Source organism: Salminus brasiliensis, chromosome 22 (assembly GCF_030463535.1).
Source record: "Salminus brasiliensis chromosome 22, fSalBra1.hap2, whole genome shotgun sequence".
NCBI classification, from domain to species: domain Eukaryota; kingdom Metazoa; phylum Chordata; class Actinopteri; order Characiformes; family Bryconidae; genus Salminus; species Salminus brasiliensis.
Window position 1 is genome coordinate 5,156,341 of NC_132899.1, and position 27,109 is coordinate 5,183,449.

Genomic DNA, 27,109 nt, shown 5'->3' on the forward strand with positions numbered 1-27,109 from the left:
AGGAAAAAATTGTGCAACAGCTTGTATGTGTTGCTCATGTTCTGCATGTAAACTGAATACCCACACGTATGCATACAAACGGATGAATTCTTCGGGTTGTTGAGAGACCGGGAAACCTTGATAGGAAAGGAAAGTGTCTCCTTTTTCTAAATATATTAATCTGATTCTCAGTCGGGTATTCATTTTGTAATAGATTTTTTCATTTGTGCTGCCACACCTGAGGCCCTCTGTGTTTGGAGAGCATGCAATAATCTGAACGCCTGAAATAATTCAGGCTTGCTGTTCGTCTGCCGCCTCAGAGAGGTCTGGACCAGGAAAATGGGAGAGTGCTACGTGCAGCCTGAAACGTTTCTCTGTCTTCCAGGTATCAGGACATGAGGCGGCAGATAGGCTTCGAGATCCGGGACATGTGGTACAACCTGGGTGAGTATCACCGTGCCAAATGTACCAGAAGCTCATGTTAAATGTTGTGTATTTTCTGGGATATGGTATTATGGAAATCTTGGTTTAGAAGATCTACAGGTAATGCTGAATCACGTGTGTGGTGCTCTTAAAAAAAAAAAAAAATACTACTAAATTACTAATTTAATAAGCTTCAAATAAAATCATGAACAAGTGGAAAACCAAAACGATCAAAAACTATCAAAAAAAAAAAGATTAAATAAATAAGTAAAACAAGGTTAGAAATTAATGTAAAAAAAATCTATAAAGTATAAAAAAAGTATCTAAAAAGTATAAAATTAATCAAATACAAATATTAAGAAATGTAAACTATTTTTAATAACTGAGAATAATATAATAATATTAATAAAAGCAATTAAAATAATTTATCTTAAGAATATTACGTAAATGAATACATAAATATTAAATCTAAAGAATGATAAAAAATAAAAATAATAAGTATTATAATACTATTAATAGTATTATGGTTTAAAAAAAAATTTTATGGTATAAAAAAATTACTAAAGTCAAAGACTAATATTACTTTAAAGAGATAAATGTAGTAGTACGTCAGGGAGAATTCTAAGCTTCTCTCATGTCGTTGTATCCTAGATCAGTACTCCTGCTCTGGTGCGTTTCTTTCTAACTTTCTAAAACCTTTCTAACATCATGCTTCCATTTTTGGTTCGGACTCAGCTGTTTTGCAACAGGACTATTTTCCGAAGCATCTGTGAACGGTTTATAAATGTAGGTGCTAATTGGGGTGTGATCAGTAGCCGCAGACGAAGCTGAGAATGTGTTGAGAAATCTATTTCCTCTCTATTTTCAAGTGAAGTGGAGGAAAAACAGGAAAAAAGCTCCCATGTCTCGTTTATACCTCTACGTCTCTAGGTAGCTCTATTTGTGTGCCTTCTAATTGGGGCTCTGAACGCAGTGCTAGTGTATTTATACTCATGGTGTAGAGAGTATAAATACATGCTGCGTGCTGGAAACAAAAGCAATCCTTTGACAAGTTGGGATAAGATGTTTTGCTTTACAAACTAAAAGAACGTGTGTGGGAGCGGGCGCAGAAGAGACGCAGGGAATCCATATAACATATCATTAGACACCAACCTGACGCAGACGTAAAGTTCTGGTTCCCTGACAGAAACATCCGCAGCAACCAGAAGCCAGCTTTGTTTTACGTAAAATGGTGGGAAATGGAAACAACACCCTGGAGAACGTGTAAAATGTGAAATTCCATGCCGAAACGGTTCTGTTGAATATGTCTATTGTTGTGAATTTATAGAGAAATCAGGTGCCCTTACCCTGGTCTTTATTTTAAATGTTGGTTGTGTGTCGGTGTGGCGCAACAGATCCTACCTGCACCCCTACCTGCCACTTGCCACTGAGCTGCCACACCATGTGGGAGGCTGGGGTTCGATTCCCGGTCTGGGTGACTGTGCTGTGCTACACCAATAAGAGTCCTTGGGCAAGACTCCTAACACCACATTGGCCCACCTCTGTAATACGAGTAACCCTGTATGTCGCTCTGGAGAAGAGCGTCAGCTAAATGCCATCAATGTAAATGAATGTCTGTTTAAGGAATTGTGCTTTCCTGTGAATTACAGGTCCACACAAGATCAAATTCATCCCTGAGATGGTGGGGCCGATTCTGGAGATGACTCTGGTGCCAGAGATTGAGCTCCGCAAAGCCACGATCCCCATCTTTTTCGACATGATGCAGTGCGAGTTCCACTTCACTCGCAGTTTCCAACGGGTCAGTTTTACCGGGACACTTACTCTAGAGGTTTGGCTAAGAGGTACAAGTGGAAGTGAAGGATAGGTCATAGGATGTATAGAAAAAAGCTTGTACTGTTCAGTACTCTTCATGTTTAACACCTCTCAAATACACTCACCAAGCACTGTATTAGAAGCACCGTGCTAATACTGGCGAGGGCTCCCATTGCTCTTGAAATGGCCTCAGTTCTCAAAGGAAATATTCCTTTGAGATTCTGGTCCATGTGGACATAATTGCATCTTGCAATTCCTGAAATTCTTTGGAAATGCTGCGAATCTCCCTTTCTACCACATCCCAAAGATGTTCTGCTGGTTTCAGATCTGGTGACTGGAAAGAACCACCTCTGAAGAACCACCAGTTTGAGAGAGACTCTGGGTTTACATGGTGCGTCATGGTCATGCTAAAAGTAGCTGTAGTTGAAGATCAAGGGAATGCACCCTTACAGCACCACCTCCAGCAGCCTGGACTGTTTACCCAAGGCTGATTGGGTCCATAGATTTGTGGTGGTCGTGTCAAATTCTGACCGTACCGGCCCAAAAATCCAGATTCATCAGACCAGGCTACGTTTTTCCAGTCTTCAGCTGTCCAGTCAGTGTTGGTGAAACTGTGCTTGACCAATGCAGCCTCAGCTTTGTGGTCTTGGCTGACCGAGATGGAACCCGATGTGGTGGTCTGCTGTTGTAGCCCATCCACCTCAAGGTAGCTGCTTTTCTGCAGACTGGTTGTTTGAGATACTGTAGCCTTTCTGTCAGCTGCAACCAGTCTGGCCATGCTCTGGACCTCTCTCATCAACAAGGTGTTGTCAGTCTGAGTAACTCTAGAGACTGTTGCTCTGAAAATCACATTTTGTCCCCATTCTGATGTTTTTGTCAACATTGCCTGAACTTCTGGACTGTATCTGCATGGTTTTATGCGTTGCACTGCTGCCACACATCTGGCTGATTGCATAAGTGCCTGAATGAGTAGGTGTACAGGTGTTCCTCAGAAAGTCTTCAGTAAGTGTATGTTCTAGCAGTTAAAATGAGGTTCCCCGAGGCTTTTGTCTAATTCAGTCTATTTGTATTTGTAGCAAAATGTGTAAAAGAGGTCTGGACTGTCTCTCTGCATATCCATTAAGCTCTGCTATGATGTGCTCTAATGGGCTTAATAAGTAGAGGAGCCGGAGAAAGACTGCTGCAGTACTTTAGTACTTTAGCCCACACCATGCTTAGACCTCTCGGTCTCTTCGTGCACGGATTTAGCTGTGGAACGGAGAGAGCGGGTTAATGGCCTTTATTCATCAATCTGTTGGAGGCGCCACTTCTTTATGCTTCTCTGTTTCACAATTTGATGCTCATTATGAGGTTTTCATCAGACAGTGCATTTCTTTTTTTTTCCTTTTTTGCAGCACGACTCGCATTCTCATGAGCTTTCGGGTGCTAATCAATAATATTACTAATAATATTGAGTATTATTAATATGAAAATTGTTATTAATTATTAAGGAGAATATAAGTCTGAGCCCAATTTTGTCACAATATGTACGAACAGCTTTGTGAGTTCGTTAGAGATGCCAACTGTAGATACAGACAACCACTGAGAGTTATCTGTACATATCTGCCTCAAATATCTGCCTCCTGCACTAAGATGATCGTGGCAAGCTGCTATGCTTTTACTGTGACCTGAATCCATGTATGCAGCAGCAGGGCTGGTTAAAGCCCACAGAATGCTGTTTTTGACCCTTTGTGTCTGCCTTCTCCTCTTTAAGCGCTGCCCTCTTTATTTCCCCCGGAGAGACTTCAGTACTCTGTGCTCGGCTTGACCCCACTTTAGGGGCCAGGTGCTTCCCCTCTTTACAGCAGCCCTGCTAACTCCCCTGCTTACCGAGGCCCAGTGAGGAGAACCTCCTGACTGATAGCCACAGCTCCTCTGTTGGGTCAGACAGATGTGCTCTGTTGGAGCTGCTGTTTCTCTCTGTTCTCCTTCCTTAATTCCCTACCTACCACCCCCTACCTCTCTCTCCTATTTCTCTCTCTCTCCCATTTCTCTTCCAACCTCTCTCCCATTTCTCTCCCAACCCCTCTCTCTCATTTCTCTCCCAACCCCTCTCTCCCATTTCTCTCCCAACCTCTCTCTCCCATTTCTCTCCCAACCCCTCTCTCCCATTTCTCTCCCAACCCCTCTCTCCTATTTCTCTCCCTACCTCTCTCTCCTATTTCTCTCCCAACCTCTCTCTCCCATTTCTCTCTCTCTCCCATTTCTCTCCCAACCTCTCTCTTCCATTTCTCTCCCAACCCCTCTCTCCCATTTCTCTCCCAACCCCTCTCTCCCATTTCTCTCCCAACCCCTCTCTCCCATTTCTCTCCCAACCTCTCTCTCTCCCATTTCTCTCCCAACCCCTCTCTCCCATTTCTCTCCCAATCTCCCTCCCATTTCTCTCCCAACCCCTCTCTCCCATTTCTCTCCCAATCTCCCTCCCATTTCTCTCCCAACCCCTCTCTCCCATTTCTCTCCCAACCCCTCTCTCCCATTTCTCTCCCAACCCCTCTCTCCCATTTCTCTCCCAACCTCTCCCTCCCATTTCTCTCCCAACCCCTCTCTCCCATTTCTCTCCCAACCTCTCTCTCCCATTTCTCTCCAAACTCCTCTCTCCTATTTTCCTCTCTGTCTCACCCAGCCTCCCTCCCTCCTAATTTCTCTCCCTGCCTCACCCGGCCCCTCTCCTAATTCCCCAGCCTCCCCCCCCTCCCCCCCACTGCCCTCCCCACCTTCCTCAACCTCTCAGCCCCCACCCCCCTTCTGTCCGGTCTCTCCCTGATGGAGCATTTCATTTTTTGGGAAGATGAGCCCCTTGGCCAGAGCCAATAGACACTGATTATGCTCAGCCACAAAGAAAGTGAGAGGTAGTGGAGGGGGGAGAGCGGGAGGTGTGGGGGGCAGGGGTGGTGCTAATGAAATGAAAAATTAGCCACAGTGATTATTTACAGCTGCTGTGTTTAATTGCAGTTTGAAAATGAGATCATCACGAAGCTGGATCACGAGGTGGAGGGAGGCAGGGGAGACGAGCAGTACAAAATCCTCTTCCAGAAAATGTAAGACATTGGAGTTTCATCCCTCTCACAGAGACACTGTTCAGCTGTGGCATTTCATAAGATGAGGTTTGGGCCTAATACACAAAGATTGGTTTAGCATAGCAAAGCAATGAATTTCTCTCTGTCTGTCTGTCTGTCTGTCTGTATGGATAAGCTTATTAAGACTTCACTATGTATTGTTTGTTAGTCTTTAATTCGCTCACCTTTCCAAATAATCAATAATGATGGTTACATTAGAAATGTGTCAGTACACACACAGGGCTGCAGACTGGTTAGCGTGCCCATGCTAACCCCTGTCCACCATCAGAAACATTTACAATGGGGCTCTGCCCCAATGATTTGAGGATTGCTGGTTCAAATCCCGTCACTTTGCATGACGTCAGCAGCCAGAGTCCAAGAGAGCACAATTGCTTTGATCTCTCTGGGGTGGGCTGATGGTTGGTTGATGGGGATTGGGTAATCGGCCTTCCAAATTGGCTAGAAAAATGGGCTAAAATTAGTGATATAGAAATAAGTGATAAAAATGTTATCGCCCCCCCCCCCCTTCACGTCATGTTGAAGGCTGTGTGCCGTTTACCCTTGGGACCCCCTCACCCCCCTCTGCTGTAACATCAGATACACAGGACACCTTCAGAGGTCTTTTACAGTGAGCTGTTTTGGTGGCATGTGAAGTACCAACAGCATATCATGGGTCAATGTTTTGGTTCATGTCTCTCAGCCTACTGGAGCACTGTCGGAAGCACAAGTACCTGGCGAAGAGCGGGGAGACTTTTGTAAGTCTGGTGGTTCGTCTGTTGGAGCGACTGCTGGACTACAGGACCATCATGCACGATGAGAACAAAGAGAACCGCATGAGCTGCACCGTCAACGTTCTGGTAAGAGAGACACACAGATATCTCCCAATGACTTGGAAAAGATACAAGATATAAGGTGAAAGACAGCCAACACATACACACAGATTAGCCATAACATTAACACCACCTTGTTTCTGCACTCATTGTCCATTCTGTCAGCTCACAGCTAACACGCCATCACCATGTCAGTCAGTCAGTGCAGTGCTGAGAATGACTGACCCACCACCCAAATACTACAGCCTGCTCTGTGGTGGCCAGTCCTGTGGGGTCCTGAGCACTGAAGAACAGGGTGAGAGAAGGTTATGAAAGGATACAGAGAAACAGATGGGCTTACAGTCTTGTCTAGAAGTACAATTTGAGAAGTGGTGAGAAACAAGGAGGTGGTGTTAATGTTATGGCTGGTCAGTGTATATACACACATATAGGCACACTATGCAGTGTATAAATACACAGTAGAAAGTGTCTTGTGCACAAAATATGACATAAAATGCAGATATTGGGTAAAATGATAATCCACAGGCCTGCAAATAAACACACAGAAGTAAGGCTACTGTAAAATGAGTCACATTGGTCATCATTTATTAGAGACATTTATTATTGTCTCCGGCTCTTCCTCAGAAAGCGCGAAAGGCACACGGTAGCTCTGCAGATATGCTTCCACACGCACAGGCAGTGTAGTGTGTTATTGAGATCACAGAACGCTTGGTTTTCTGAAAGCCTAACTGCCAACAGTAACACGTCTGCTGGGAGCCCGTAAAGGTCAGCCTCTCTCAAACAGAGCAGCACTGCTGCCTGTGAAGAGACCGTCCTCACAGCTCTCACCAGCAGCCCCGCTCTGCTTATCCTGCAGCTGCTGTGGCTCCACTGCTCTTCTGTTTACCAAACTTCATCTCTCTCTCAGGTCCTCTTATGGCTCTGAGTCTTCTGTCTTCTGTCTTCCACCTGAACGTCTGTGTTTTGCCTCAACCCTGCAGCTGTTCTCCAGCTGATATCGCACTGTAAACGAGCTGAGTCATGCACGTTTTCGGTGATATCTGCAGTTTAAAAAGGGCTTAAACTTCGTAAGACTTCGTAAGACTTCATAAGGCCTCAGAAGACTTTGTGCTGCATAATCCATAGCAGAGGTTCTCAGTCCTTGTCCTGGAGAGCTACCAGCCTGAGCCCAGCTTCCCAAAAGCATCTTGATGTTGAGATCATCATAACTGTAGAGGGAATGGTGAGTGCAGTGCCAGTTGCACTGTTAGAAGGTGCCAAAGAAGGCATTTATTGAGTATTTACGTTGTTGGTTGATGTATGAACAGTAAGTATGTGACTTTGGTTGGTGTGAAAATGCTCAGATGCAGTTTTACAAGCCTGTTTACCACCCTGTTATTATTTTACTCAGACTAAAACATTGTTTTTGTTCACAGAGGGCTTGTTAAAAAAATTGGCTGGTGATTGGCTGGTTTACAGCCCCAGCAATTCCTCACAAAACCCACATTACTACTGTAATTATTAGCAAACTGTAGAGATTTTAGCCGGTTAGCATTCAGCCTTGCCCCTACTCTCTTCCCTAGGTTTGGCTTTCTTGACTCTTACATTTACATTTACATTTACAGCATTTAGCAGACGCTCTTATCCAGAGCGACTTACAAAGTGCTTTGCTGTTTACCCAAGAAAGCCTTAGCTAGTTAGAATAGACTAATAATTCAAAGAAACCTCTAAGCTTAGACATTACTAAACACAATACAATAAGGCGACCATAGAACTATTCGTCCAAGTCCTCTCTGAAGAGGAGGGTCTTCAGTCTGCGTTTGAAGACAGCGAGCGACTCGGCCGTTCGGACACCCAGGGGCAGCTCGTTCCACCACTTTGGTGCCAGGACAGTAAAAAGCCTGGACGCTTGTCTTCCGCGGATTTTGAGGGATGGCGGGTCGAGCTGAGCCGTACTTGAAGCTCGAAGAATTTGACTCTTACCAGTGTGTGTGTGTGTGTGTGTTTAGCTCCAGTCTGGTTCAGCTGAGGTAGTCCAGCTTGTTTTTGAGGGAGTTGACCATGGAGAGACGAGATGGTAGAGGCTAGCTTCTGCTAGTGTTAGCTTTTAAGCTAGTGCAGATCCTCATTTGCTTTCGCTTTGTCACATGCAGAATTTGAGCTCCCCTTTCTGAGGACACTGGCACAGGAAAAGCTGCGGTCACAAGGCCTGGTTCCTGTAGGAACCCATATTCCTATTACTAGCAGAGTCTGGAGGTGATGAGCTGCTCTCCAGTATCAACACCACATTCTCCTGAAGTCACGTTTACCGTTTCACCAGCTTTGACTAGAGCTTTCTCTAGTGGGTGGGGTTTGTCAATTTAGGTGGTGTAAATATCAAGAGTGAGTCAAGACAACAGTGTTTAGGTTCACGGTTTGATACTTCCACTTACTGAACTCTCATTATTCAATTATACCGAGATAAACCCAGTTTGCCGTCTTTAAAAAACCTCTTGGTGCTAACATGCTTTTGGGAAACCCAGCCATGATCTAGTGCATTTGGTTGTAACATTTAGATGCTCATCAAGCCCCTTGTCAAGTCCATTGTCATGTGTTGGGTAAAGGTTGGACCTAAACTCTGCAGGGTGGTCGATTTCCAGGACAAGTACTGCGCAATCCTAAGCTATTGGGATGCAATAACTAAAGGAATTCTCCACCAACTGGGATGCTTTAGAGTAGCCCTTGTTGCCCAATCTGCTCTCCAGTCAAATCTGATCATTTTCCTAATGCTGACTGCTGTACCACAGTAATGTACTGTACTAATATCATTGTGTGTCCTTTATAATCTGCTGTTTGTGTTTATCAGATGATGCATTTAGCCTGAAAGTCATTGAAATATGTTGCCTTCTCTGTTTTGCAGAATTTCTACAAAGAGATTGAGAGAGAGGAGATGTATATCAGGTATGCCACTGCCTTCTCCCCCATTTCTCTGCACTTCATACAGTCAGGGCTGCGCTCTTGAAGAGTCTCGAGAGTGACCGAGGTTTAAGATGAGTTTAGGAACAAAGACACAGCGTTTCTCTCAGCATTGACTTGCCTGTGTAAGATGAGGAATGAGAGTCATTGAGTTAGATTTGTCCTGGAGTTTGTATAGGAACAGTAAAATCTTATAAAAGCAGTAGAAATGCTGTTATACTGTTTGTGTGTGTTTGTGTTTGTGTGAGTGTAGGTACCTGTACAAGCTGTGTGACCTGCATAAGGAGTGTGACAACTACACAGAGGCTGCCTACACTCTACTGCTGCATGCCAAGCTCCTTAAGGTACAGATGAGTGTGTGCAGACACTAACAGAATTAGCACTTGCCCACAATTGATGAATCCAGGCTCTGCCCACAGTGCAAACTAACCAAGTACATATACTGTATGTCCAAATGTTTGTATACACCCCTTCTAATAAATGCAACCCATTGCTGACACAGATGTACCAGTGCACACATGCACAGCCTGTCTAGTGCCTGTAAAGAAGTACTGCCAATAGAATAGGACTCCCTGGAGCAGATCAACATGAACCTATCGGCACCATGCTGCCTAATGCCAGGTGTGGGCTAGAGGGCTATAAAGCCCCCCAGCAGCATTGAGCTGTGGAGCAGTGGAGGAACTGTGTTCTCTGGAATTGATGGATGGTGCTCCATCCAATACTTTTGGGATGGGTTAGGGAGCTGAGGATGAGGTGGGATGGTGCTTATCATCCAGCATCCTGACCTCACTAACGCTTTTGTCACTGATAGCAATCAAATTCTCACAGCATTGTTCCAAAATCTAGTAGAAAGTCGTCTTCTCTGGACAGTACAGACAGTTACTTTAACAAAAGCAGGATAAACTGCCTTAATACCCTTAATTATGGAGGAAGTGAATGGATGGGCAGCTGTCTCAATACTTTTGTCTGTGTAGTGTTTGTATGTATATATGGATGTGTATATTTAAAACATCTGCCAGATTCACATTCACATCAGTCGAGTGGAATCTTCGGCACAGGCACAGATGGCCAGTGTTAAGGGTGTTTGCATGTAGCTCATAATATCAGATCCAAACAATCCAGTTGATCTTACTAAAAGACCCCTTCTGCAGATTTTAGCCTCAAACTGGCATGTGTCCCAGAAGATGGCCTACCGTTGCGTTGAGTAAGGCAGTCTATTTGCACTAGTCATTGAAGAGCTGATTGGAATACCTTTTTACCTCCATACCTCTGGACAAGTTCCAGCTCAACAGTTAACATGGTGTGAAAGCACAGGGTGAAACTGCTTGGTCCTGTTTGGTGAGTAAACATACCTACCTCCATCACACTGTGTGTTTTCTACAGTATATGGACTGGTGCTGGTGCACAATGTTAAAAGGAGAAGATCCATGAGGAATGTTTGGCGGTTTCTCAGTTGGAGACTGGAGGAACCTCTTAAGGTGCTTTGAGGAACCTTTTTTTTCCCTAAAAACCTTTTCTTGAAGGTTTCTCAGAGTTTCTGAGAAACTGAAGAACCAACCTCCAGACGTTCCTCAAGGATCTTGTACTTGTAACAGTGTGCACCAGCACCAGTTCATATACTGTTGATAACAGTGTGAGGTAGGGGTGTGCGATATGTGTCATCTACGATAATCTCTTAAACACAAGCACCAACACCCTGCCAGTCTGCGGCGTTAGATTTAGTTGCTGGACCTGGCTCGTCCTCACTAGCTTGCAGGAGTATTTTCAAAAGACTGCTTTCTGCAAACCATGTCGAAAATCGGTTGCAATTGAAGACAGCTGCTTAACAACGAACATATTTCATCATCTGCAAACAAACCTCTGTGCTGAATATGAAGATTATTAAAAACTTCGGGAGTCCGCTGCCCGCTACAAGGCGAACCCAGCCTGTTGGACCGTAATCTGTGACTGTAGAATTCTGTGACCTCAGTGGGTGATTTTCTACTTGTGTAAAGTCACACATGCTGACAGAGAGACATCATCAGATGATGTGACTGCACCGTTTTTTTATTCTAGAAGTGTAGAGAGGTGACAATGTGCCGCCACCAGAAAGTGTGACCCCTGTATACTTCTATAAGAAACAGTGCAGTTACGTCATTTACAGTTGAGGTAGTGAAATCTTAAATTTAAGATGTTTAAACATATGTAAAGTAAAATGATACAACTTAAAACCTTTGAAAATGACAATAAATAACATTAAATATTAATCTAATGTAATATAAATATAGTACATTCATATTAAATTACAATTTAATGTAAACAAAAAAAAAGTTACATGTTTGTAATGTCAGCAACACTTGCACTGTTGTTTTTGCATTATTTTTACCTGAATGCTTTAGGTTTAAGTAAATAAATAAGTGGAACAAGCACAATGCAAGACCTTTACCAACACATTTTAAAGGATAAAAAGTATCGTCTAATTATTGTTATCGGCAGAGTCACAGAAAATCAAGATTTAATTTTTTGTCAATATCGTACACCCCTACTGTAAACCGATTGAAACTGTGGAGAAACCTCTTAAGGTGGTTTGAGGAATCTTCTGGAAAGGGGTTTTAGAAGAAAAAGGTTTCTCAAAGCACCTTAAGAGAATCCTTAAAATCCTTTCAAACTGAAGAACCAACTTTTGAAGAGTTTAGCATCTGTAGATTATTCGTTATGGCTTGTGATTTTAGCACCGCTTCAAATGATTTGGAATGAGTCGAGCAGTTGTTCAAGATGTTAATTAAGATTCAACGTGGATTCATTTAGGTGATTAGTGATTTTGGTTACGCTTCAGTCGCCCGTGAACGTGCCTGGCAAGGTGAATCTGCCTGTGTGGTGTTGCTTTGTTGTTAGTATGCAAAAAGCCGTGTGTGCTTGTGGACATTGTGGTCATAGAAAATATTAGGCCACCCCATGAAAACCTTTGTCTCTTATGCTGTACTGTGGCGAGAGCTACTTGTAGGTCCTGTGATGACATTTTAATGGTTCTGCTTTTGGGCTGAACTTGTTGGGACGTCCTGACCTGGTCATGTTGGTCAGCTTTTCCACATGTAAATGATTTGGTGGACGGTGGAACAGCGGCTGATTTCTAACTGTTCTGAGATCTTTTTAAACCCCTTCAAAGACTCCTCTACATCTCCAACCTTCTTTCTGAAGGCCTCAGAGAGCTCTCTGGATCTGGCCATGATGGTGATGTTCTTCACCCCCCACTTCAACCATCAATCAAGATCAGACCAGACTAAACGTCTGAGGTTTAAATAAGACTCCAGACTCCTCCAGAATAATCCTCTCCAACCATGTTCTGATCATCTGCAGCTGATCTTCTGCTCCTGAGTCTGATTCTACACATTTGAAGGAGTAATAAATCCTGGGTTGTGGTGGAGGCGGAACTTTTTCCTCACAGGAAAATGACATTTCAATTAATTCTATTTTATAAATGATGATTATAGATGTTTCTTCAGGTGAGTGAGTTTAGTTAGATCACCTCCATCTCTCAGTATTGATCACATGAAGATCAGATCTCCAGATCTTTAAATATGTTCAGAAAGACAAGAAAGGTTTTCCTAATTTCTTCATACAACTATTTGCAGGTTGTCCTGCTTAGATGACGCCACCGCCTCCCTCTGTCCACAAACTGTTCAAACAGCTCAGCTTTTCATAAGTAACTGCATGCCACAGTGTTTGTGCTTTGCCCTGCAGGGAGGCAGCACACACACGTAAACCCATGTGCCTGCACACACTTATCCTTGTAATGTTAGCCTGTTACAGCGCCCTGTCTCTCCACAGAGCTGGAAGCGATTTTTCTGAAAAAGAGTGTTTTTTGTTTTCTGTCATTCTGAAGAGCTCCTTGAAGCTGTGTTGTTCCAAACCACAGCAGAAAATACTGCAGTTATTAAACTATAAAATTAAATTGATGTTTTTTTCCTCGTGTGTTTAGGGATGAGGTGTGGAGGGATAATAGCACTGACTTAGCAGTGCTGAATTTACTTTATTTATTTTCTCCATGCCTTTGTTTACCTATCCAGCTTATTGGCAGTAAAGATCTCTGTTGTCCGTATGAGTACTGTCCTTTACTTGTATGAACATCAAACCATATACCCTCTCCGGATAATGAATATCCGGAGTGAATATAATGAATAAAACTGAGAAATGATAATATTAATAATTATAATATATATATATTTTTTTATAAATTCAGAATGCATTGTTAATTTTGCCATTGCTAGTTTCATTTTTATTCAACAAAAACTATATACATTTTAGTTTACTCAGTTATTAAATTTCTTAAATATTTAGTTTGTCATGCACTTATAAAATTTTACTAAAGGCATATTTATTGCTAACTTTTAAAAAAATATCTTTTAAAAAATAATATATTTATAGTAATAAGTCATATTTAATCACACATTCAGAATTATTGGAAGGAATATCACCCCATTTCTCCTTTTATATTGCATTAATTTATCCTACTGATATGATGATTGTCAAATAAAACAGATACAGTGCAGAGTGGACATACAGTATGATTGTACTGTGTGAGCTTTATAAAGATTTTCAAAGAGTTTCATTGTTGCTCCTTAGTTTTTTTGTATTCATAATTCATCAGCATTTGAAATAACACACAGGCTTCAGGAATTGCTAATCAGAATCCCACTGAACAGCTGAGCTAATAATGATGGATTACATGTAGGCGTACATCTTACCGACATTAAATGCAGCTAAAAATTAAACATGAAACATATCAGACTAAATAAACACAACCTGCCTCCATAAATCTGAAGGCAACATTAGCTCACCCTTTTGTAAATCTGGGTCTGGGTGGCGGGTACTCAGATGTCTGTTGAGGTTTGTTGTGTATTATCTACTTACATATTAGAAACCCTTCTGCTGTCATGACCTACTGCAAACGTGATGCATAGCCAGACACCAGCTTCTCGCAGCGTTCCTAAGGAATCTCAGCCCATTCCTCGTGTACAATGACCTTCAGTTCACTAATATTCTCTGGTTGGCTGCTGCTGCAACCGCCTTCCTTAAGTCACACCAAGGAATTTCTATGGGTTTCAAGTCAGACTACTGTGGTGGCCACTCCAGAATCTTCCAGGACTTCTTCTAAAGAACAAGGCTTGATGCACTTATGCTCATGAGGCATGCTTGGAGTCATCGTCCTGTTGCAAGATCCAATGACGCCCAAGCTTCAGCTTCCTCACAGAAGACATGGCAGAAGGTTTTCTCCTTGGATTTCCCGATACTTGACCGAATCCATCTTGCATTTCCACACACTCCAGGTTTGCAGTGTCAGAGGTGCCAGGCTTGTGTGTTTACTTGTGTTCTCATCGTTTGTTGGATGATCTGAAGCGTTAAAATGAGGCAAATACTCAAAAATAGAAGAAGTCGAGAAGGGTCAATTACTTTTTTTTACAGCACTGCATCCATATGTGTGCCTGTGTATGCTTATGTATGCCTCTGTTGCCTCTCTACTACCAGTTGCATATTAACTAGCCCTTGAGACTGACAGCATTCAATAGAAATCCCCTCATCAGAGCAATGCTGTCCTTCAAAACCAGCCCTGTCCCACATGCAGAATATTTGACCCCCTGGTAAAAGAAACATACTCATATACATGTGCAGGTTTGCAGTGCAGCTGGCTGCTTCCCATGAGCCTCTTGTCTGCCAATGATGTGATTTCCTGGGGAAGTTTACCCCGCACTCTTCTTTGCTGTAACATGAAATGTCAATTACGTTTCCACTACAGTGAATCAGTTCTGACAAGGCCCTGAGCACAAAACAGCCTCTTCACATTCCAGCCAATTCCTGTGTCTATTTGAGGGTCAGCTGACCCAGATAGCCAATCAGGGGGCTCATTATTTTGTGTGTGCCAGAGCCAGAGAGGTAGTAGATTGTGGGGTCAGCAGAAAAAAAGAGCGAGCAGTGTTAATCTTTGCTGCCCTTGCCTCGGTTCCCTGTTGTTTGCGTAATCAGGCGGACTGTGTAATGAATATTGTAAGGTGGTGAGTTAATCAATATTATCTGCTGTGATCTCGGTGTGATGGTGTAAGTAAAGCCAGCAAATGCAGCCAGCAGCATTTGGAAGCCATACCGGTGTGGGAATGTGTGTCCCTGCTAAATACAGTATAAGAGACTCCTTTCTCTAAACATGTGTGAGCAATAGGGTAACATGTACTATATGGGCAAAAGTATTGAGACACCTCATGCATTGTTTTTTCTAAAATCAAGGGAATTAAAGACTTTATGCTGCTTTTGTTTGAGTAACTTTCTCTACTGCTCAGGGGGGGCTTTTTGCTAGATTTTGGAGCACTGCTTTTAGTGACGAGTATTAGTGAGGTCAGGATGTTGGATGATCACTACCTCACCACATCCCAGAAGAACACCATAATTCCAGGGAACACAGTTCTTCCACTGCTCCACAGCTCAATGCTGGGGGGCTTTATAGCCCTCTAGCCCACACCTGGCATTAGACAGCATGGTGCCAATAGGTTCATGATTATTTATCTGCTCCTGAAAGTCCTATTCAATTGGCAATACATGCAGTGGGTACTTAAACTTCAACTTAAAGCAGCTGAATGCATTTAGGTGAAGGGGTGTCCACAAACATTTGGACATATAGTGTATAATGAAGTAGATTTGGAAAGCTCAGCTGTAGAAAGAACTACCTGCAGGTCCCCAATGACCTTGATTAGGATTGTTGGAGACTTCTTTACTCATCCTGTGGTCTGATCTGTCCATGTTGGTCAGCTGTTCCACTTATCAGTGATTTAGCAGACAGTGGATCTGTCTCCTCTACATCTCCACCCTTCGCTCTGAAGGCCTCAGAGAGCTCTTTGGATCTGGTCATGATGGTGATCTTCTTCACCATGATCTCACTTCAACCATCAAGACCAGACCAGACTTAAACGTCTGAGGTTTAGATAAGACTCCAGAATAATCCTCTCCAACCATGTTCTGATCATCTGCAGCTGATGTTCTGCTCCTGAGTCTAATTGGGTTAAATGTTAAGCCCTACATTTTAAATTGGTAATTGCTTTCATTTTTTGTTCTTGTTTATATATATATATATATATATATATATATATATATTTCTAAGGCATTTTCTGCTGTGTTTGCAGTGGTCAGAAGAGGCCTGTGCAGCTCACTTGACTCAGAGAGACGGTTACCAGGCAAGCACTCAAGGCCAGCTCAAGGACCAGCTCTACCAAGAGATTATCAACTACTTCGACAAGGGCAAGGTAACCAACTCCCAGTAAACACGTCATGGTACATAGATGACTTTAGTGTTACAGTTTCAGTTGAAAATATAGCATCTCATACAACTGTTTGGTAAGCTGCATCCGTTTTGATGCTCTGCTATTATACGGTCCTGTGCAGAGACTTCAGGCACTTCAGCACAGTGTCTAAAAGCATTTTTCTCAGCAGTTAGAGATTTTTACTGTAAAACCTCCAGATCCCTTTAGAACAGATGCATGTAAACATAAATACAATAAGATGTATTATTTGTATATATAAACAATAGTATATATTATACAATAAGCTGTTTTTATTTTGGTTTGTATTGTTTTATTTTATCAGAATTTAGGGATTTTATTTAACAAAGTGTTTTAATTAATGAAACGGTGAAGTCCTTCAGTAGCCACCCACACAATAATCAATTGCACATATAGCACATGGGGCATGCTCCTGCTCCTACATATCATAAATCACCCACAAATCAATACCTTCAGATGCAGTATTGCACAAAAGTCACGGCATCTGCAAAAATGATGTATGTAAGGCTATGTTCCAGTCCAGTAAGACCACCCCTACTCCTCCAATCAACATAGGAATAAATAAAAAATAAGCATTGTTACTGTTACTTTTTATTATTTTTGTTTTTGTAGCTGTGGAGCAGTGGAATTGTGTTCTTTGGAATGATGGTGCGCCATTCAATACGTTTGGGATGAAGTAGGGTGGTGATCATTCAACATTCGGACCTTACTAACACTCTTCGTGAATGCAATTTACACACAGCAATGCTCCTCCAAAATATGCAGCCTTCCCCTGAACAGTAGAGACAGTTACTCCAACAAAAGCAGGAGAAGGCTTTTTTTTAATATCCTTAATTTCAGAAGAAACAGTGATTAAGCAGGTGTCCCAATACTTCTGTCCTAAAACCACTTTGCAACACTTTAGCAATCCCCTGGAATACCATAGCCATCTGTTTGCAGCACTTAAGCAATCCCCTGGAATATGAAAAAACACCTTGCCCCACGTGATACCATAGCAACCACCTCGGATACCTTAGCCACCACTTTGCAACACTTCAATAATTCCATAGAAAACCCCAGCACCCACCTTGCGACCACTTGAGATACCATAGCAACTACCTGGGCTGCCATAGCCTGCACTTTGCAGCACTTAAGCAATCCCCTGGCATATAAAAAAACACCTTGCCCCACGTGATACCATAGCAACCACCTCGGATACCTTAGCCACCACTTTGCAACACTTCAATAATTCCATAGAAAACCCCAGCACCCACCTTGCGACCACTTGAGATACCATAGCAACTACCTGGGCTGCCATAGCCTGCACTTTGCAGCACTTAAGCAATCCCCTGGCATACCACTGCAACCACCCCTGTCTTTATATGTTTTCCCCTTTGTAAAAATGCCGCAAAACTATGCTGGCATGACAACGAATATTGAGTCTTGATCTTGAGCTCCCACCTGCTTCAGCAGCGAGAGAGTCTCCCTCAGTTTCTTGCTGTCTCAGTTTACTTTAGGTCCGGCTCTCTTCATCCCTCTTGTTCTTTCTTTCTGTCTGCCTCACTCTCTCTCTGTCTCTGAGTCTCTCTGGAGAGAAAAGCCCTGCCATCTGGGTAAGTCCCAACAGCAGGAGCTACATTTAAAATAGATTTGCTAGAAAGGCTGGACTAGGTCCCTGGTAGTGTGTGCAACAGAGCACGCCAGGATGCCAAGACTTCACTTCAGGACAAGCTGCTCTTCTACTTTCACACCCCTACAAGCCCTAACCCACACACACACACACACATGCACAAACGCACAGGCCTGAACGGGCCGTCAGTAGGGAATTCTAAATGGAGAACTGACTATGGCTGAGAAATACTGATAGGCCCTTCAACACATACACACACAATCATGATTTTGGGTCCCAGAGCCCCTACAAGGGCTCCATAATGAGCTCCAGAACTGGGGCAGAGGCCACTGGGGTCCATGACCCTGGCCAAAAAGACCATTCTGGCGGGCGTAGAGCTCTCAGCAATCCCTTACTGAACATAAACTCCATTGTGACATGAACCTAATAGAGACGCGGCAGGTTCAGAGGTGGACATCCAATCCACATCCACTCTAATGTCCTCAACAGTCCTTCAGGGTGTGCCCTCTGCTGTCCAAGAAGTATGAATGTATTACTTGGCATGCTCTCTGCTGAAGGATCATGAAGGCCTCCTCTCAAGCGCCGTTGGAGCATTCTTAAAATGTTCTGGAGGTGCAGTGGAAACTGCGTGTACATACAGTACTGTGCGGACGTCCTAGACGGCCATGAGTTGGGCCAGCTGAATCAGTGCAGTGAATGATTAAAGACCTTTTTTCGAGTCAACTCAGTTTAGTCAAAAGTTGAGGTCCCTGATGTCCATAACAACCACCGGGAATACCATAGAAACATTCTAGCAGCCACACTTAACGCCCTAGCCCACCAAGTAACTTTTGAGTACTTTGGCAGGTACCTTATTTGGGCCGGATTTTCTGGCTTTTTAGTTTGGTCCAAACCGAAATAGCAGATGTTAAAGGTGCCTCAGACCACGGTTTGCACCTCGGTCTGGATCAGACTGAATCGATGTTCAGTTAATTCTTTAGTAGGAAAAATTCTTTTTTGGGCGGTTTGGACTTTCAGACCAATACAGCAAGTTGAGGCAGGCTATGGTCACCCTTAGTAACACAATAGAAGAAGGAAAAGTAGCCTTAGATGGTAAAAGTGAGCGGCTGGAGAACATGTGGATGGGGATATGGACGAGCTGTTGCAGGACGAGTTCTTTCATTTGGTGAATTGGAGCTAGTCTGGAGTTCTGAGCTTGTAATTAATGCTCTATTATCAGCAGTTTAGTGGAACTAAATCAGTCTGTTTATTCGTTTTTCCCCCAAGAAGGCGCCCAGATTAATTGAGAACACACCAACGTCTAACACGGCCCTCTACAAACCCTACTGGTGGGCTCCGTCTACCAATACTTGACACCAATTGGTTTGTAGAGGATCAGATTTGCACAATGGAGCAAAAACATCAACCTTGGTTCAAACCTCCATCCAGACTCTCAAGTGTGAAGACACCCTCAGTTAGAAGTTCTTCTAACTCAAATTTTTAGATCTTATCTCATTATTGGAGCTGAATGAAACAGTAGAAATGATCTCCACTGTCTCGGGTGACCGTAATGAATCAGTGGAATTGATTACCCTGCTGAACATACAGCTAAATACCCAAATGTGACTTGTTATAAGCTATTCCAGCCCATATTTTTGTGCCTCGACAGCAGAGACTTCTTCATTCAGGCGCTGTGGAATTGACTATCTCCCCTGTGTAACTGGATTACACAAACCCGTCATTAGGAGGAACAGTAATACTAAGAACATATCATTACTCCCAATTAGAGGAAGTCTTATACTAAATCACTTTGCAGATAACAAGCACCAAACACTACACAACTAAGACATAAGACTCTGGATACAATGGCAGAAGTATATAATCCCTGTGCATGTATAATGCAAGACTCGTGTTCAGAGCATAAAGGTAAACAAGCTTTCATGAGTCTGCTGCAGGGTCTGGAGCCCAACACTGATTATTGTGCAGTGTTTCCGTGTTAATGGTGTTGGAAGCCGTTAATAATAAGCAATGTCAGTCTTACTGTTTGCCTCCTGGGATTGATTATGGTGTGGTACTGAATCTGTTTTATTCGTTTTTAGCGTAATGACATGTTAATAACAATAGGTTTCCTTCCATCACACTAGTCAGAGTTACATGGTGGGGACGTGGGCTGTATTGTACATTGAATTGTGACAGATAGAGTCTATCAGCATGAAGTGATCAGAGGACATTATTGTCTTTGTGTGTTATCAAATGCACAGCACTGTGGCTGGATGTCTACCTGCAGTAGAATAGAAGTAGTAATAGAGGCAGCTTCAGCTCAACCTGGTCCAGTAAAGTGTATACAAGTGTATACACAGTGTATACGCCTTTCCCGGCGGCTGTGTGTGTTGCGTTTTATATGTAAAAGTGAATTCCATTTGTGGAAAGTGAATTGGATTCAGGGCTGATCCAGGTATTTTCTAATAGATCAGCTATCAGCTCATTTCAATCCAAGTTCCAGTCTTTTTTTAGCCACGTTGTTCAGGGGCACAGTCTAATGTCCTCAAGGTGTCATTGATGGACATTATCCCCAGTGTGGACGTTCTCAGGAGGTAAATAAAGGAGTTGAGGTTCTGCAGTGTGGAGCTATTTTACAGTGGAACCTGAAAACAGACCATAATATCTGACCCTTTATAAAACTCTCACTGAAACGCTCTGTTTTACCAGCGGGAGAACCAGAGAACCAGCGCTCGCCTTTCTCTGTTTATAAACCAGCACTGAAGAACCTATTCAGAATCGAGTCGAAGCTAATGCTAACACACACACACAGCACATTCACCCACTATAAACCAGTTATTACACACCAGTCCAGAGTGTGTACCACTACACACACACTCACACAGGAAGTGATTAGACTGCAGTGTTGTAAAGGAGCTGGGAGTTGATTGATCAGGGAGGAGATCAGACTGGATTATAAGATATTAAACACTATAAAACATCATTTTAAGAAAAGTTTCGATGAAACTGAATCAGTCAGTCCAGAAAGTCTGATTATAGAAACTGATACTGAAAATAAAGGGATTTTACTGAACCCATTAATCAGCAGCTCGTCTGATCTAAACTCTGACTGTACTGATCGGTATCAAACACAGACTAATGAGTAATAAACTTTGATCAGGACCTCCCTTACACATAGTTACAACACAGTTTAGATACCATTAAACTGGACTGATCTCCAAAAGACTTTTCTTCCACTTTTTAAGCAAAATAAATGGACTATTTTTTTTTTACACCCTTTTAATAAGGCGTCAGATCTTCAGTAGTAGTTTAGGTTATGCCAGTTGCAAAGCTTTTTAAATACTCTGACCCTCCAAACCTCAGCCGTCACAACAGACATTAGCTATGGGCTTCTCTATGCAGCTTCCTAGCACTCTGAGAAAATCTAGACGCACCTTATATAAATCGAGGGAGTCAGTAATTAGGCCATACTAACGGTTGCAGCACATAAACAGCTCTTTTGTAAGACTTAAGTAAAAGTATGGGAGATCTGCACTGTAGCCGTATGCTTTGACCATGTTCTGTATTTTTGCTCGCTGATCTCTTATGAACAGCTGTAAAAAAAATAAAAAAATAAAAAAAGTCCAGTGTAAGCATATATAGGTTAGGCTTAATCCCTTTCTAGAAAGCCTTCGAAATGTGTCTCTAAGCCGTGCTGAATCTAATGTCTGCATGCATTCTGTCTCTCTGTTCTGTTGTCCAGATGTGGGAGGAAGCCATTATTCTGGGGAAGGAGCTGTCTGAGCAGTACGAGAACGAGATGTTCGACTTTGAGCAGCTGAGTGCTTTACTGGTACGCTGAAGCTTTCTGTTTCCGCCTTTAGGGATTTACCACACAGCGCAGCGCAGGCATGGCTCGGACTCAGCGTTAAAGCATCGTTCTACACAGTGAGGGAGAGAAAATGATCCTGCAGTACTGAGGACATTACGTCAAAATGCCAACTGTCCTTTGAGTTATGAGAACATTTCATGAGGAATGAGCTGAGAGAAATGGGACAGATTTACTTGGGATTAAATCCTGCTCCATTAATTTACGATAACTTGGGATGAATGTGGCTCTGAGTGGCTCAGCAGTCTAGCACACTTGCACTATGCTTTAAGAGTGATGGGCGAGAGAGCGCCATCTTCCTCTCTGGAGAGAGAGCATGGCAGATTGTGCTCTCTTTGTCTCCGGCTGCTGATGGCAAAGCGAACCCTGAGCCATGCTGCTTTGCTGTCAGAGGCTGGGGTCAGAGAGAGGGACTCTCTTGTGCGGACCTGGGGAACCGGCACTTTCCTCCGAGCGTGTCAGCTGCCTGGTGATACCGCATCAGCAGCAGCTGAAAGAGAGGCGGTGGCTGGCTTTGCAAGTATCGGAGGAGACATGTGTTAAGTCCTTACTCTCCTAATGTCGGGAGCATAGCTAGTGCTACATGGATCTATGTATGGTGGGTGAATTGGCAGTACCAAATTGAGAGAATAGGGGATTATTTTATTTAAAAATAATAATACAGTAATGTTGCGGACACTGCTAATATTACTGAAGTTTCATTGCTGTAAATGCATCTCTTAATGTGTCTCATTTCCTCCCCTACAGAGAAAGCAGGCACAGTTCTATGAGAATATAGTTAAGGTGATCAGGCCAAAACCAGACTATTTTGCTGTGGGTTTCTATGGACTGGGATTCCCCTCCTTCCTCAGGGTGAGTTTATCATATTATTTATCATATTATTTATTTATCATATTTCGTAATAGTAGCCTGCTATTCGAACACACACACACAGCAGCAAATCAGCTGTAATCAAGGTTCAGACATGGACATCATATATTGATACATATATATGTGTATGTTTTGAGTGTATTTCTTATATGTGTCCATGTTGTCAAAAGCAACTCGTCTGTTAATAAAGGTGCCACAGAATGTTGTTTGTTGTCCAAATGTTTATGGACACCTCTTCTAATGAATGCAAAAGTATTGACAGTCATTCCTCAGGTAGAAGTGAGTGGAGATACGAGGGTTTAAAAGACTTCTATAGAAGTTAAAGTATCAACTGAAGCTTTTTTCTCCAGTAAAAGTGTAAAAGTACTGGTTTCAGAACGACTTCAAGTAGAAAAGTAAAAGTAATGGAAGGAAAACAAAGGCTGAAAGCTTAGGCCGCACCACAGGGGTCTATAGTGCACTACCCCTAGAATTACTCCAGTAAAGTTTAGATAACCAACATTCTAACATTCAACTATCTAACTAAGTATTTGTACTTTGTTACTTGACACCTCTGGTCCCTGTAGTAAAGTATTGCCAATAGAATAGGACTCCCTGGAGCAGATAAATGTGAACCTGTTGGCACTATGCCGTCTAATGCTAATGGGCTAGAGGGGTATAAAGCCCCCCCAGTGTGGAGCAGTGGAAGAGCTGTGTTCTCTGGAATGATGGATGGTGGAGCTCCATTCAGTATTTTGGGATGAGTTGAGGATGAGTGGAGTTGTGATTGAACAACATCCTGACCTCACTAACACTGTTTTTTGCTTAATGCCATCAAATCCTCACAGCAATTCTTCTCCAAAATCTAGTAGAAAGCCTTCTTCCCTGCACAGTAGAGACAGCTACTCCAACACAAGCAGGATCAGCTCTTTGCTGTCTGTTTTTAGGTCCTCTCAGCCTGGTGTGCGGTTGAAGAGATTGTACCCAATCGGCTCTTCTCTGGTCCACCTAGCTTGAGCTTTTAGTGTTTTTTTTGTTGTTGTTGTTTTGTTGGCTGGCTCGCTCTCTCTGCCCGGCGGTACCTCGGGCTGTCACTCGCTCATTCACTCGCTTGGTTTCTCTGGCCAGCCAAGACAAAGTACCTTGGCAATGCCGGTGGCTGACTCGCTATCCCCGGCTTGGCGTAGCAGTTGGCTAGCTTCACTGGCTTCACCGCAATGTGAGGCTTCACTCAATCAGCTAAAAGCTGTTCACTTTCAGTGGTTTTAGCCTGGTTTCCTATTTCTCTTGAAGTAGCCGTTGTGTTTAGCTTCTCACCAGCTAGTGAGTGGGGTGTATGTAAAGTGTAGGGGTGTAAATAAATTTGAGGTTCTCGGTTCGTCAACTCAATGTACCAAACTCTCGTTATTCAACTATACCTCAATAAACACAGTTTTACATTCTCGGTCACCTTTAAATCGGTACATCAGCTGGCTGTACGGGTCTTTCAGCTGCACTTGTTATTTAAATATCACCATTCAGCTTTAAAAAGGGGCTTTTCTGAAGCTTTTCGCTAGCTGCTGACACTGACCTGATCTTTCTGTTCAGCACCGGTTCTGTTTCGCACACGTTTTATAGACTTCTTTACTGCCTCTTGGCCCTTTAAACTGTTTGGCCCACTGCAAATCACTTAGCCATGCCTCTGTGTGCCCGAGAGTGTCCCTCGCCAGCTCCACGGGGGCTGGAGGGGTCGTCCAGCATTATAGTCTCTGCATTGAACTAACTATCTCATAGATTCCTCTGACCTTTCTCTCCCTCCGTCTCGCTCTCGCTTTCACAGTGTGGGAATCGCCATTTTCACATGTTCTCTATCCGGGCTGCTCTGCCGTGTGAGGACATGTTATATTTCCACTCCGATGAGATTGAGTCATAGAGGCCGGGCCGTCTGACACTCTTCAGTTGTATCTAATGAGCAAACACGATGGTAATAACCATCAGCCAATGCCCAGACTTGCCATAGCAGAAGACTGAAAATCGGTGCCTACAGGAAGATGATTTTGGAAACATTGGAATAATGATCAGTGTAAAATTGGGAAATGTATGAAAGCCGCGGGTCGTTATCGGGTAAATGAGAATGCAATTTCCCTTCTTTCCTGCGGAGGGGAAAAAAAAAAGCCCAGTGTCTTACCATTTGTTTCACTAGATTATAGTTTACAAGTGGTCAACCATGTCAGCAGTGGAATCCATTTGTAGTAAAGAGCATAATTGCATATTATTGTTGAGCTCGTCGAGTGGCTATTGTTTGTAGGTATTCATTTCTGTTCTGCTAATTTAGATAAATGTGGTGAGAAGGGATTTCAGCGCCTGCTGATATCACTGTTTAGGTTTGCAGTGTCCTCTCCGCTTGCTTAATGATTAGGACTAATCAATAGCTTCAATGAAGGCACTTTGTTTTCTCCAAACTGAATTGATTTTAGGCAGTGGAGCTTCATTTGTCTGCTTATGATGGTATCTGTTGCTCAGGCGCTTAGGCGTAGTGATAGTCACACACATTGGAATTGAATAGCTGGCAATTTCAGCCGTGTTATGAAGTTCTGGGTTATTGTGAGGGGCCTTAGCCTACACCACAGGCAAACGAGGGAAATGCAGATATGGTGTCATTGTGGTATAAGTCACTGCAATATGCAAGTAATACTTGTAGCATTAACTCTGGCTTTGTTACCAGGTATAATAATAATAAACTAATACATGTAGTGTTCTGAATGCCATCTAGTACCAGTAGTACCAGTATTGTGTTTATACTCAGGATTTCTTATATAAGCGACCAGTTTGCAACTCACTCTAGCCTCAGCAGCCACCACCACCACACTCTGAGGAAAGCACCAGGTCCCCAGCTCCACCACACCAGCTAATAGACACCTGTGTTGGCCAACATTGCTTTAAGAGTGATGAAGCTAGAGAGATAGAGCACCATCTACCCACCCGGAGAGAGCCCTGCCAATTGAGCTCTCTCAGATTCCAGCTGCTGATGGCAAAGCAGCATGACCCTCTGGGCCAATACTGAGGATTTCTGTCTTTAAAGCAATGTTCCTCTTTGCAAATAATGATCCATTTTAGTGACAGGTGAGATTGTTCATCATAGAGAGGAGATTTACACAGGCAAAGAACCATTTAAACGTTCAGATTGATCTCTGACGTGGTGTTTGCAGTTTTAGAAGAACCCTATACACCCTAAGACACCCAATATCTTTGCATTTATCCAGATCAAATTTCTTATGTTTATTACCACATATAATTGTATGCTGGTCACTATTGCCTCGTTTTATCAATGTATTTGTTGAGTAAGCTGTAATTGTTAACATAAATATTAACAATATAATATAATAATGATTGATTCTGGTTAGGGCTGCATGGTGATGCAAAAATCGATATTGCATGTGAAAATAAATCAGCAATATATATTGTAATATTAAAAAATAAAAACATTAATCAGATTTCACCTAAAGTCAATGCTCCAACATGTCTTGATATTAATAATGCACTCAATAATGGGCCGATGGGTACATCTGTTGTGGAAAATGAGAATAGTGTGGATTTTGTATCAAGAAGCAAATACATATATTTATTTGATAATGGTGCTGAAAGGATATATTCGGCAACCCTAATTATTGCTCTATTTGTACCTCAGATTAAAGATTACATTTGGTATCCTTAAGATTAGCGCATATCTTAATAAATGTTTGTGTAACTGTACTTTCCACACTTACCGTAGAGCAGGCTGGATAGGACTGTAAATAGTTTTACAGTGTCTAATGTTAAAGGGTATTGACCCTCCACCAACAGTACTTAAAAATAAAAGGGACCCTTTGGTGGACACTGCGATGCAGAGAAGCAAACAAAGAGAGTGGTATTGCTCACGTAACTTCGCTCTGACCGTAATTTGTATTCCTTGTGTACGAAGTCTGAAGTTTTAACTCGTCCTGAAATAAACTGCTTCTTTATCCGGTCTGTTTGTGACCATAGCATCGAATCTTTCACCACGTCTTTCTGCTTTTTTATCATTAGGATTTCAGGCGTGTTCGGTGTGAAGCGTGCCTTAATGAAGATGTTTTGCCAACTTGAAAAGAAGTATTAAAATTTCAACAAGACTGATGTCATTTCTAATTCCAGAACAATGTATTTCACTTTTTAATTAAATAAATACCTTGAGGGTGTAATTACTCCTCAGAAGACCAGTTCTGAATATGTTCAAGCATGAAGCGAGTTATTAGAACACTGGTATACTAGTTTCTTCTTCCCATTCTGGTTTGAAAGCCTCCTGAGTGGGTGATGTAAAGCCTTGAAAAACTTCATTGTGCACACTAATGAAACAGATCAGTAAGCAATTAATAGTTCCTGCATTTACTTTGACTGACTCTGCCATGGTGACTCTTATTTATATGCAGCAGTTA

At 42.6% G+C, this 27,109-nt stretch overlaps 1 protein-coding gene across 1 annotated transcript in view; it reads left to right on the top strand.

The window, feature by feature from the left end:
- The window catches only part of dock1 (dedicator of cytokinesis 1), a 357,310-nt gene that overhangs the window by 281,210 nt on the left and 48,991 nt on the right, over positions 1–27,109 (top strand). The window contains exons 32-40 of the mRNA XM_072667919.1: positions 365–423; positions 2,052–2,200; positions 5,206–5,291; positions 6,010–6,166; positions 9,018–9,058; positions 9,327–9,417; positions 16,219–16,338; positions 21,705–21,794; positions 22,578–22,682. Coding sequence (XP_072524020.1) covers positions 365–423; positions 2,052–2,200; positions 5,206–5,291; positions 6,010–6,166; positions 9,018–9,058; positions 9,327–9,417; positions 16,219–16,338; positions 21,705–21,794; positions 22,578–22,682 — 898 coding nt within the window. The remainder of the gene's footprint in view (positions 1–364; positions 424–2,051; positions 2,201–5,205; positions 5,292–6,009; positions 6,167–9,017; positions 9,059–9,326; positions 9,418–16,218; positions 16,339–21,704; positions 21,795–22,577; positions 22,683–27,109) is intronic.